At 44.0% G+C, this 12,105-nt stretch overlaps 1 protein-coding gene across 1 annotated transcript in view; it reads right to left on the bottom strand.

Annotated features, from left to right (window-relative positions):
• The window catches only part of sin3aa (SIN3 transcription regulator family member Aa), a 79,876-nt gene that overhangs the window by 16,858 nt on the left and 50,913 nt on the right, over positions 1–12,105 (bottom strand). The window contains 2 exon segments of the mRNA XM_038784079.1: positions 1,874–1,968; positions 8,043–8,135. Coding sequence (XP_038640007.1) covers positions 1,874–1,968; positions 8,043–8,135 — 188 coding nt within the window.

Below are 12,105 nucleotides of genomic sequence, written 5' to 3'. Positions count from 1 at the left end.
TGTACCTTTAAGAAATGGGTGTTTATCAGTGATGTCAGAGTGTGGGTGGAGCTGGGCTGTCTATCAGTTTTTTTACTTTCGTTTTAGGCTGTTTGCTGCAGGGTGTTTTCCAGTTTCGTTTTCAGTGTTGGAGCTGAAGCCAGACCAAGCAGGTGTACTGCTGTTCTCTCTGCCATGAAAAGACTATCTCGTGATCATTTGGTGAATTCAGAATTATAAATGTTCTCAGTAGTGACTGTAAACCTAATGTGCTTCTGTTAAAAGTTGTTTCTTTTGTCTCCTGGATGTTGTTTGGGAAGTTATTAAGGATTACTTAGCGTTGTATTCTTTGGGCGTTGTATTTGAATTGATATTTGAATTGTATTTGTATTTGAGTTCATAGAATAAACATTGTTTTGTTTTAAAAAATATTTTTCCATTTCTGCTGTACCACACCTGTAGAGTGGGCCGTGTGCTCCCCATACCACAATCTAGTAAACGTTGTGGGTCAGGTGAACTCCATGATACACTTTGGGGTTCTCTAAACCCTGGCGCATCACAACATCCAAAACCCTTTGCCCCTCCAGTTTCTACTCTCTTGTCATTAAGAAAATATTATGATTTGTCTTTCTCAGAATAGCTCAAACTTCTACACATTGAACTTCATCTGCTACAGTTTTCCCACTCATTTAATCCGCTTGTGCCCCTTTGCGCCATCTTCAGACCTGCTCGTCCTCCTAACATAGAATCATTTGCAAACTTGAATATGCATCGCTATTCATTCGTTTATATATACACGGTGGAAAACGGAGGCTTGAGAACAGATCCCTGAGGAACACTATATGTCACATTCCGCCAATCAAGAAAATGCCTAACAACCAATTATCTGTTCTGTCTCCTAAGATTACCTCCAATTTCACACAGATGAATTTTTGTTAATCTCTTGTGAACGATCTTATCAAAGTTCTCTCCTGAAGTTTGCAGAAACAAGATCTGTAGACATTCCCCTGTCCCTCGTTAGCAACCATCTGAACAAAGCTCCACAATATTATTCGGACGCAATCTGCCCTTCACAACTCCAACTATCTCTCTCAAGTCTCCTCACACTTGTCCAAGAGTTCACTGTCCCTGAGATTACTAGAATCTGACCTTTCATCTGGCTGTTGGTAAAAGGCCTTAGAAAAGGAGAGTTACCAGAATATTTTCAGGGATGAGAGGCTTCAGTTATGAGAAGTTAGAAAAGCTCACCGTGGAACAAAGATTAGACAGTGACCGAACAGGGGTTTCTAAGAGGTTGAGAGGTTTTGATGGAGAGAAAAACTATTCCCTCTGGTGAAGGTCAACAATAGGGATCGTAAACTTAAATTAATTGGCAAAACATTTGAAATGAAAATCGCTTATTGTCACAAGTAGGCTTCAAATGAAGTTACTGTGAAAAGTCCCTAGTCACCACATTCCGGCGCCTGTTTGGGGAGGCTGGTACGGGAATTGAACCGTGCTGCTGGCCTGCCTTGCTCTGCTTTCAAAGCCAGCGATTTAGCCCTGTGCTAAACCAGCCCCAGTATTTAGAAGGGAGATGAGGAGCAATGTTATCAATCAATAATTTAGTTGGGATATGGGCCGCAATCCTGCTAAGATGTTATGGAAACTGAATTCTAAATCATTTTCAAGGGAGCCGGCCACAAATTTGAGCATGAAAAAGTTAAAAAGAGGGCTGTGGAAAAAAAGTGGAAACGTGAAACTAAGCACTATCAATCTTCCAAAAAGCCGGAACGGGCATGACAAGCCAAATAGCCTCCTTCGGTGCTGAAAGTTCCCATGACTCTTTCCTCTACATATTATTTACACTGATTCAATGGCAAAGCTCACAGTTTAGTAGTGGGACAAGCCTTACCTCGGCAGGAACACAGGTTTCTGTGCGAGATGTTCCCGTAGTTCAGGAGAGGTAGAATCGGAATTCATATAACGATCCAAAAAGTCTGACCAGCGCTGCAATAAAACAGGCAAGTGTTAATTAAATATGGACAGCCACCAAGGAGACGGTAGATTACTTGCTACATGTATAATTTATTTTCTTATATTAAAGTTCAACCTCCACATACAATTATAAATTCGTTCCAAAGTGATTGGTTTGGGATGGGGGTCAGGAAAAAGAAAATCACCTAGGGACACTGTTGCTTTAAATAAATCTCCACCTTGTGTCATGAGATTTCTCCCCTCTCTGCTGATTCACATCCACACATTAAGGCAGAAGCTCAACAGTGAGATCTTGGAGACCAACAAAAAGAGAAGAAAGACTTGAAAGACTTGCCTTTGTATAGCGCCTTTCATGACCTCAGGACGTCCCAAAGCGCTTTACAGCCAATGAAGTCCTTGTGAAGTGTAGTCACTGTTGTAATGTAGGAAACGCGGCAGCCAATTTGTGCACAGCAAGCTCCCACAAACAGCAATGTGATAATGACCAAATAATCTGTTTTTGTTTTAAAGTACTGGTCGAGGGATAAATTTTGGCCAGGACACCGGGGATAGCTCCCCTGCTCTTCTTCGAAACAGTGCCATGGGATCTTTTACGTCCACCTGTGAGGGCAGACGGGGCCTCGGTTTAATGTCTCATCCGAAAGACGACACCTCCAACACCTAAAAGGGTGACACCTGCAATATGGCATGGATAAGTCAGGGATAAGTTAATTTTGACACATCCAAGCTTCATTAAAATGATAAATCAACAGTAACAGTAAAGAACTGATTATAAACTGATCCAAATATGTATACGGCAGAAATGGCCATGTGACCCAACCAGGCAACATTGAGATTTATCCTCCACACTGGTAGAAATTCTATGCCCAATAAAGCAATGAATGAGACACATCTCTAACCTGTAATAAACCAGAGATCAGTCAGAAGCTGATTTATAAGTAGAGGTTGAGCTTGATGTCAGAATTGTGACAATTTTAACTAAATCTGTTTTAACTGCCCCAACGACTTGCAAGTTATCCTCATTCTTCAGTCTGCTTGAAATCAGGTCGCTACTGCCAAGAGCATCATGCTCGCAGACCTCTGTCAAAACCCCTCCTGCGCAGCAACCAGGGAGTTGGGAATTAACATCCAGGCTAAATTACTTTCTGAAGTATAACAACAGCGTGAAACTCGCTCACAATTGAGCGTTTGAAAAAAGCGTCGGTAGCGGTCATAGAGGTAGCCTCTAGAGGAACCCTGAACATGTCATTTCAAGAAGCAGCCAAAGTACAAGCGGAGGGAGTGCTAATTTTTTGGTTCATGTCTCCTGCTCTACGAGGATATGGTGGCCTGGTGGTCACCCAAGAGTTCAAATACCACAATGACCAGCGGTGAAACCCAACTGAATAAATCTGGTCATTTGCGGCCGAGCACTAGCTTCTGAGTTGCCGTCAAATACAATGGAGAGCCTGCCACTCCTATCCAGTCAGGTCTATATGTCTGACTCAGCTGTAGACACCTGCTACAAAATTCAACAACAAGTTAAAACATGATAGACATCTAAGCTTTGAATTAGGGCAGCACAGTCTTGACTACATGGGCATGAAGTCCTCTTCCCTAGTCCAACATCGGGAGAAGGAACTCGAATAACAGATCAGCTAATGTCGCAAACTTCCAAGGTCATTCCTAGGGTTGTCCTACCAGCAGGTTAGACCCACTAGAGGTAAGGGAATAGTGATCTAGGCAAGTGACACCAGCAGTTCTCAACATCTACTCCGGACTAGATGAGGTTTCAGAGAAGGTCAAGAAAATATCCTGATCATTCCCTATTCCTCTCAATGCACAAATCGGATTCAAAAATGTTGGGAAAGCTCAGAGAAGTAAGTTCACAGTATGTATTCTGAATGAGGGGTATGCCTATTGTCTACCAGAAAGCGTGGCTTGGTAGTACCACCATTGACTGAACTGATCAAGTCCTGACGTACACAGGCTGGGGGCATGCATTAGGCAGCAAGTAAGAACATTGGAATGACGCGCCACACAGCCCCTGTGAGGGTAAAATCTCACTTCTTCAGTGAGTACAACTTCCATGGGTTAGAATGGCACTATTCCCACGCCGAAGGAACATCTTGCAACCCAAAGCACCATGAGGCTCGGAGAACCAATAGTTGCAGTATAGCATACCAGCACAATATGTGACTTCATAGCTCAGCACATCCCTTACCTTGATGGTCATCAAGCCAAAGGGCAATATGGAGAGTGTAAAGACATGCCAAGCGTATTGTTGAATGAGGCACTTCGTAACGTTACTACCTGCATATTGAACTACCAAAGGCACAGGCTACAGTCAGAGCTAAAGCAAGCTCTGAAACAATGGAATACAGTAAAGCAGGATAATGATTGTAGACTGCCAAGTAGACAAACAAGAGGGGAAGACGCCATGAACATCTCCTCAACCAGTGGTGTGAAGCACATTTAAAAGCAAAAGTTTAAGTGCTTGCAAAGATCTTCATGTGCTGTAAACAATTCTACATGGGGGCATCATGAAGTCCCCAATATCGCAAATGCCAATTCAGTTTGTTGTTTGTGATGGTGAGAAGAATCGGAGTGTACTGGACACAATTAAGGCAACGGTCCCCAATAATAAACTTGCTGTACAGCTCAAGTTCTGCACACCAAAGTGAAATGCTCCCTTAGCTAAATTGTACAAAAATAGCTACGGCACAGAGAATTACCCAATAATGTGGAAGAATTCCCAAGTATATCCCATTCAGAAAGAGCAGGATAAACCTAATCTGGCCTACTAAACCTTTTTATCCTCCTTCCAATCAATACTAATGGAACAGAATAATCAATAGTGCCTTCAGACAATACCTGCTCACCAATATCCTGTTTGCTAATGTTCACACCTAGTTCCATTAGAAGCACTTGACTCCAGAACTCTTTACATCATCGATCAAGATATAGGCTTAAAATCTGAAAATCAGGAGAGGTGAAGTCTTGCCACCCTCGATATCAAAGCAACATTCGGCCAGGTATAGCACAAAGTAGCTTTAATGATAGTTGGATTAATTGAGTGGAAGACTGGTTAAGGAGAATACCCTTCAGTGCTAGAGCCATACCTGACACAAAAGTTGATGTCTGTGGTTGTTGGAAGCCAATCAAACGACGGATGCCGCTGTTCCTCAAGGAAGCATTCGTGGTCCAACCATCTTCAGCTTCTTCATCAATGACGATACTTCCATAATACGTCATGAATGGGGCTGTTTACTTATGACTTCAGAGTGTTCGGCTCTACTTACAACTCCTCTGACAATGAAGCAGTCCATACCAATCGGCATCTACATACATCCAGGTTTTATGTGGCAGGCGTCATTCACGTCACCCAAGTATTAGATGATGACTGTCGCAAAGAAAAGGTAGCCCAGCCATCTGCCATGACCTTTAGCAGTGCACCACCGTCAACATCTCCCCCACCATCAAGATCTTGAAGGTTAACAATGGCTATAAGCTTAACTAGACCAGCCAGATCAGCATTCGGGCTATAAAAGTGGGTGCTCTGCAACAAGTGATATGCTCACTATCCCCTCAAGGCATCTTTGATATCTAGTATGCTCATTAGCTTAAGTGATAAATATTAATTAACTGTCCAGATGGGTGCAGCCATAACGGTCAATAAGATTGGCAGCAACCTGAACACTGCTTAATTTTTGTGCCATGAGCTATTGACTTTCCCCATACCCGGTAAGTGCACTGTGGCTGTAGTATGTTTAACCTGCAGGATGTAGTGTATGTAGCAAGCGTATTTCAATAGCACCTCCCTCCACTACCACAAAGGATCACATCAGCAATGTTGCGAGAACATCATCACTGCAAAGTTCTCCTCCAAGAGGCATATCATAGAATTTACATTCGGCCCTTCGAGTCTGCACCGGCTCTTGGAAAGAGCACCCTACCCAAGGTCAACACCTCCACCCTATCCCCATAACCCCAACCAACACGAAGGGCAATTTTGGACACTAAGGGCAATTTATCATGGCCAATCCACCTAACCTGCACATATTTGGACTGTGGGAGGAAACCGGAGCACCCGGAGGAAACCCACGCACACACGGGGAGGATGTGCAGACTCCGCACAGACAGTGACCCAAGCCGGAATCGAACCTGGGACCCTGGAGCTGTGAAGCAATTGTGCTATCCACAATGCTACCATGCTGCCCTACCATCCTGACTTGAATATATATTGATGTTCTTTTATCATCTCTGTATTAATATTTGCAAATTTCCTCCCCATGAGCTTCACCACTAGGACTGTGGTGATTCAAGACTTACTGTTGCCTGTCTTGGGCAACTAGAAGTGTCAATCAATGGACTCTCGTCAGTATCGCCCATAGCCCAAGAATAAATTAATATATAAGGGAGTTAACAAGAAATACATTGCGTAACGTACCACATATTGGGTTTTTCCAATGCTTTTACTTTCAAAGGGAACAGATAGCTGCCTACAGCAATGAAGATCTGTTTGTGTTAATAACCTTACTGACCAGTGCTTTGTGCAAATCGTCCGTCCTCTCAATGGAAGAACAATGAGATGGATAAAACCTCTCGTGTAAATCACTCCCAACTAAGATAAATTAGATACAAACTTGATTCATCCAGTAGCATGCTCATCTCTTAGCTTGGCTCAAACCCCAATCAGAACCGATCATGTCAAAAACCAAGAACACTGAGGCAGTAGCAACTTTCAAATGAGCCATTAAACAGCCAATTCCAGTGGAGCAGAGGAACCTTTTTTTTTTTTAATTGCACAGCGGCACTTGAAGACAGGTAGAGTGCTTTTCCAGTGGCCAATATTCCTTCATCACCAACGTCACCACTAACAGATCGACCGACCATTCAGTTCACAGCTGTTTGTAGCATCTTGCTGTGGGCAAAATAGCCCCAGCTCCCGAAGTCACTGTATTTCAAATTCAACGTACGTGCAGCGCTTTGAGACATTTTTGGGAAATGCAAGGTGCAAGATAAACGCAAGTCTTTAGTTCCATCGTTCTTACCAACTCAAACACTATTTGAAGAAAGTTAATGATTGGGGCAAAGTATTCCTCCGTCCTTGTGCCCAACAAGTTAAGAGTCGATTTATGTTAACTGCGTAAAGTTCACGGGCCCTATGTGCTGGAACAGGAGCAAAGGGACCATTTCAAATGTAGAAAAGCCCAGGAATACAAGAACCTACAGAATTAACTTTCCAGTATCTCTAGGATTCCTGCTATTTAATCAAATTCTATGAAAGTGGGCACACTTCCACATAACACTTTGCTCACTTCTGGCCAACTGTGATGGAGACATTAATTGCATTAACAAATAATAATTGAGCAGCACCCAAGACGCTCATACAGCATATCCTTTGGGTCGGCAACTCGATTTGTGCAAGCCACCATTTTTCTTTTTTTAAAATATAAATTTAGAGTACCCAATTCATTTTTTCCAATTAAGGGGCAATTTAGCATCGCCAATCCACCTACCCTGCACATCTTTGGGTTGTGGGGGCGAAACGCATGCACACACGGGGAGAATGTGCAAACTCCGCATGGACAGTGACCCAGGGCCGGGATCGAACCCGAGTCCTCGGCGCCACGAGGCGGCAGTGCTAACCACTGCGCCACCATGCTGCCCTTGCCACCATTTTTCTGACAATGTGCGAATCGGCTCACAGTCATACTGTGTTCAATCACTTCTATCTGGGAAGTGGGCTGGATGTGTCCGTTGCTGCAATGAAACACTTGAGCTCGAGGTTGAATAAACTGACACAGGGACAAGCTATAATGAAGGCAAGAGTCCAGAAAGAAACACAATATAGGAACCACAACGTTGTGTGGAGAAAAATCTGTGTATTCCCTTTGTTATCATATGTACAATTTTGGGGGGGGGAAAAACTTTTATTTATACATAGAATTTAAAATCGATCTTCTAGATTCCCCAAATCTAGATGTTTCTGGCAAAATAAAACTATCCTGTCACATAGACAGGACCCCTGGTGCTTAAAACTCTTGGCTGGGAGTACCCCATATCATTCATCAATCTCAACTTCAGTTTTGTGTCAAGCGCACCTCTGCTTCCACAGGATCGTCCGAGTTTTCCTCTTCAGTGTCCAACAGGTCAATGGTTAATGACACTTGTTCCCGGCTGTGTATGAACGTAAGCTAGGGAGGAAGAAAATAAGTAAGAAATCTGAATGGCTCCAAAGTACATCCAATATTTGTTTTTCAGCAATATTATATTCATCTATCAACTCCATAAGACATAGGAGCAGAAGTAGACCATTCAGCCATGAGTCTGCTCCACCAGTCATAGATTATCATAGAATTTTCAATGCAGAAGGAGGCCATTCGGCCCATCGTGTCTGCACCAGCTCTTGGAAAGAGCACCCTACCCAAGGTCGACACCTCCACCCTATCCCCATAACCCAGTAACCCCACCCAATACTAAGGGCAATTTTGGACACTAAGGGCAATTTAGCATGGCCAATCCACCTAATCTGCACATCTTTGGACTGTGGGAAGAAACCGGAGCACCCGGAGGAAACTCACGCGCACACGGGGAGGATGTGCAGACACCGCACAGACAGTTACCCAAGCCGGAATCGAACCTGGGACCCTGGAGCTGTGAAGCAATTGTGCTATCCACAATGCTACCGTGCTGCCCCCCCCCCAGTCAATGATATCATGACCGATCTGATGTGATAATCCTCAACTCCAATTTCCTGCCTCGTCCTGATAACCCTCGATTCCCTTACTGATTAAAAATCTGTCTATTTCAGCCTTGAACAAGGGGCGGCAAGGTGGCGCAGTGGTTAGCACTGCTGCCTCACGGCTCTGAGGACCCGGGTTTGATACCGGCCGCGGGTCACTGTCCATGTGGAGTTTGCAAATTCTTCCCCTGCCTGCGTGGGTCCCACCTCCACAACCCAATGGATAGGTGGATAGGCCATGCTAAATTGCCCCTTTGTTGGAAAAAATAATTAGATACTCATACATAATACTAATCTTTATTAATGTCACAAGTAGGCTGGTTTAGCTCACCAGGCTAAATCGCTGCCTTTTAAAGAAAAAAGCAGACCAAGTAGGCCAGCAGCACGGTTCGATTACCGGACCAGCCTCCCCAGACAGGCGCCGGAATGTGGCGACTAGGGGCTTTTCACAGTAACTTCATTGAAGCCTATTCATGACAATAAGCGATTTTCATTTCATTTCATTTCAAGTAGGCTTAAATTAACACTGCAATGACGTTACGGTGAATATCCCCTAGTCGCCACGTTCCGGCACCTGTTCGGGTACACTGAGGGAGAATTCAGAATGTCCAATTCATCCACAAGCAGGTCTTTTGGGACTTGTGGGAGGAAACCGGAGCACCTGGACGAAACTCACGCAGACACGGGAAGAACATGCAGACTCCACACAGACAGTGACCCAAGTCAGGAATCGAACCTGGGACTCTGGCGCTGTAAAGCAACAATGCTAACCACTGTGCCACCATGCTGCTACAATGAGATAGAGAGAGAAAGGGAGAGATAACCGGCCAGCTGCCTCGCCGCCCTGGAAGCAAAGTTGGCGAGAAGCCAACTGATTACTCATTGCATACCAGCCCACCTCGCAGCCATAACACACTGTGGGCAGATAACAGGGCTTCTACCCATCAATGAGGAGAAAGTCCTGCCCTCGGACACTACTGGCCAATCCAATTGGGGTGGTGGGTTTTGGCAAGCACTCAGATAGGAAGAAAGGAGGGGTCACATCTTGGTGTGTGTGTGTGTGGGTGGGGGGGTGAGGGAGGGGAGCAGCAAGGGCACCCTCTGAAGATTCCCTTCCTTCCCACCATTTTAAAAACGTTTTTTAAAAAACTGCCCTGCCAACCATATTACGGCATGCACGGTGTATTATCGGGGTTAATTGGCTTGTTAACAAACTCGGTTGACCCTTGATTATTTATTTATTTTAAAAAAAACATTGAGAGTACCCAATTCATTTTTTCCAATTAAGGGGCAATTTAGCGTGTTCAATCCACCTACCTTGCACATCTTTGGGTTGTGGGGGCAAAACCCACGCAAACACGGGGAGGATGTGCAGAGACCCAGAGCCGGGATCGAACCTGGGACCTCAGCGCCGTGAGACTGCAGTGCTAACCCACTGAGCCACTGTGCTGCCCTTGATTATTTATTTAAATATGGTGGGCAGGCTGCCAATTTCAGCAGCCGCCCACCTACCATGTTACGAGGCTGAGCTAAGGGGGTGGGTGGGAAGGTGATGGGGAGGGCACCAGCCCTCCACCTACCCTGACAAAAACATGCACAGATGGGTCACTTCGATTCCACCCCCAAAAGCAAATTTCAATGGGAATAAAAAAAGAACTGGGACCAAACAAATTGGGGTGGCCTAATTTGGACAACTTGTGCCAAGAAGCGGAGACTAAGGGCCTCACAATGCGATGGGAGAGGGTGTTTATCAATTATAAGGTCTTGTCTTTGGGGAATTGGGGAAACAACTGCAAAAAGTGCGGCTCATCAGCATTTAAAGCACTTTTTAAAGTCCTGCCGCTTCTCAAAAGTGTGTGAAGATACAGCACTTTAAAATACAACTTTAAACAGAACTGATTTCCCCTAAATGCTTTTTTGCAGATAAAAGTTTTTTTTTAAATCCCCAAGCGTGACAAATATGCTAAAATTATATAATTTCAAAAGGGGTAGGAGTTGAGGGACTTAAGACTTCAGCTATAAAAATCTCAAAAGTAAGAGGGTCCAGCTACGAGAGATTGGATACAGAACAGAATAATTTAAGAGATCTGACAGAGGTGTTCACAAGTTCCAATAATATCATTAAAGGAAGGGTATTTCCTGCTGGTGGATGAGTCCATGAGTAATGGGCATTTATTTAAGATCATTACCAATAAACAAAAAAGAAAATTAGAAGTCATCACATTTTCAAGCCCGGTGCATTAAAAGCATGGAAACATTGGGACAAAATGGTAGGCCAATTGAAGGTGTACTTGTATTCCAATTGTCACACTGATACACTGCATTTCACCCTTATATATCTGGCATTAGGGCCTGATTGGGTACAAGAACAACGCAGTTCAAGACTCTGAGGAGCCGCTCTTTATTCCCCTTGGCTTCTTTTAACAGTTCTGCCCTTTATTTATATTTCACAGAGCAAAACCACATCCTGTCTCTAAATGTAGCCTGAATGCCCAATCAGGTAATCAATAGGAATATAACAGGCTACATGGGCTCCTTGTGTGCAGCAAAGTTCTATTGTTTCAAGAGAAGGGAGTTGGGAGTGGAAGAATGTTAGACTTGTAGATAAGCCTGCCAATTTACAGTTTAATCCTCATCAACAACAAGGATTGTACTGCACACGTGCATGTGGAGTGAATTTCCTCAAATATACATTTCAAATGCCAAATGTATGAAATGCTTTTGAAGTTGCTAATGTTTGAAATTTATATGAATTGTTACAATTGTACAATACGCTTTTAATATTCCCCATTCCATTACATTACATTTCTCTCTCTGGAATCACCGTCGGACAAGTCCAACTGGCACACAGGATTTACTGAGTTGTTTTCCCCTCAAGACTTGAAGTCACCACTTACACTGGGCTCCAAACAAAAGACCAAATTCAGAACACATTTGGACAGGGGCGGCATGATGGTACAGTGATTAGCACTGCTGCCTCATAGCGCCAGGGACCCAGGTTCAATTCCAACCTTGAGTCACATGTGTGGAGTTTGCACCTTCTCCCCGTGTCTGCGTTGGTATCCTCCCACAGTCCAAAGATGTGCAGGTTAGATGGATTGACCATGTTAAATCGCCCCTTAGTGTCCAAAAGGTTAGGTAACATAAGGCTGGGGGGAGTAGGGTGCTGCTTTGGAGGGTCGGTGCACACTCGATGGGCCAAATGGTCTCCTTCTGCAATGTAGGGTTTCTATGTGGCACTGGGCATTGTTTCAATGTTACTACTGCAATACTGAACTTCATTCAAAAGAATCAAAGCAACACATGTGTTATGACAGAATCCAACCATTTGATAAATCTGCATCTTTACTTCAACAGTTGATGAGTAAAAGTGAAATCATATTACACCACTTTTGTCTTCTGCGTATACCTCCCTGAAACAT

This window comes from Scyliorhinus canicula, chromosome 24 (assembly GCF_902713615.1).
Source record: "Scyliorhinus canicula chromosome 24, sScyCan1.1, whole genome shotgun sequence".
NCBI classification, from domain to species: domain Eukaryota; kingdom Metazoa; phylum Chordata; class Chondrichthyes; order Carcharhiniformes; family Scyliorhinidae; genus Scyliorhinus; species Scyliorhinus canicula.
The sequence above is the reverse complement of the archived record's forward strand: the minus strand, read 5'-3'. Positions and strand labels throughout refer to the sequence as shown.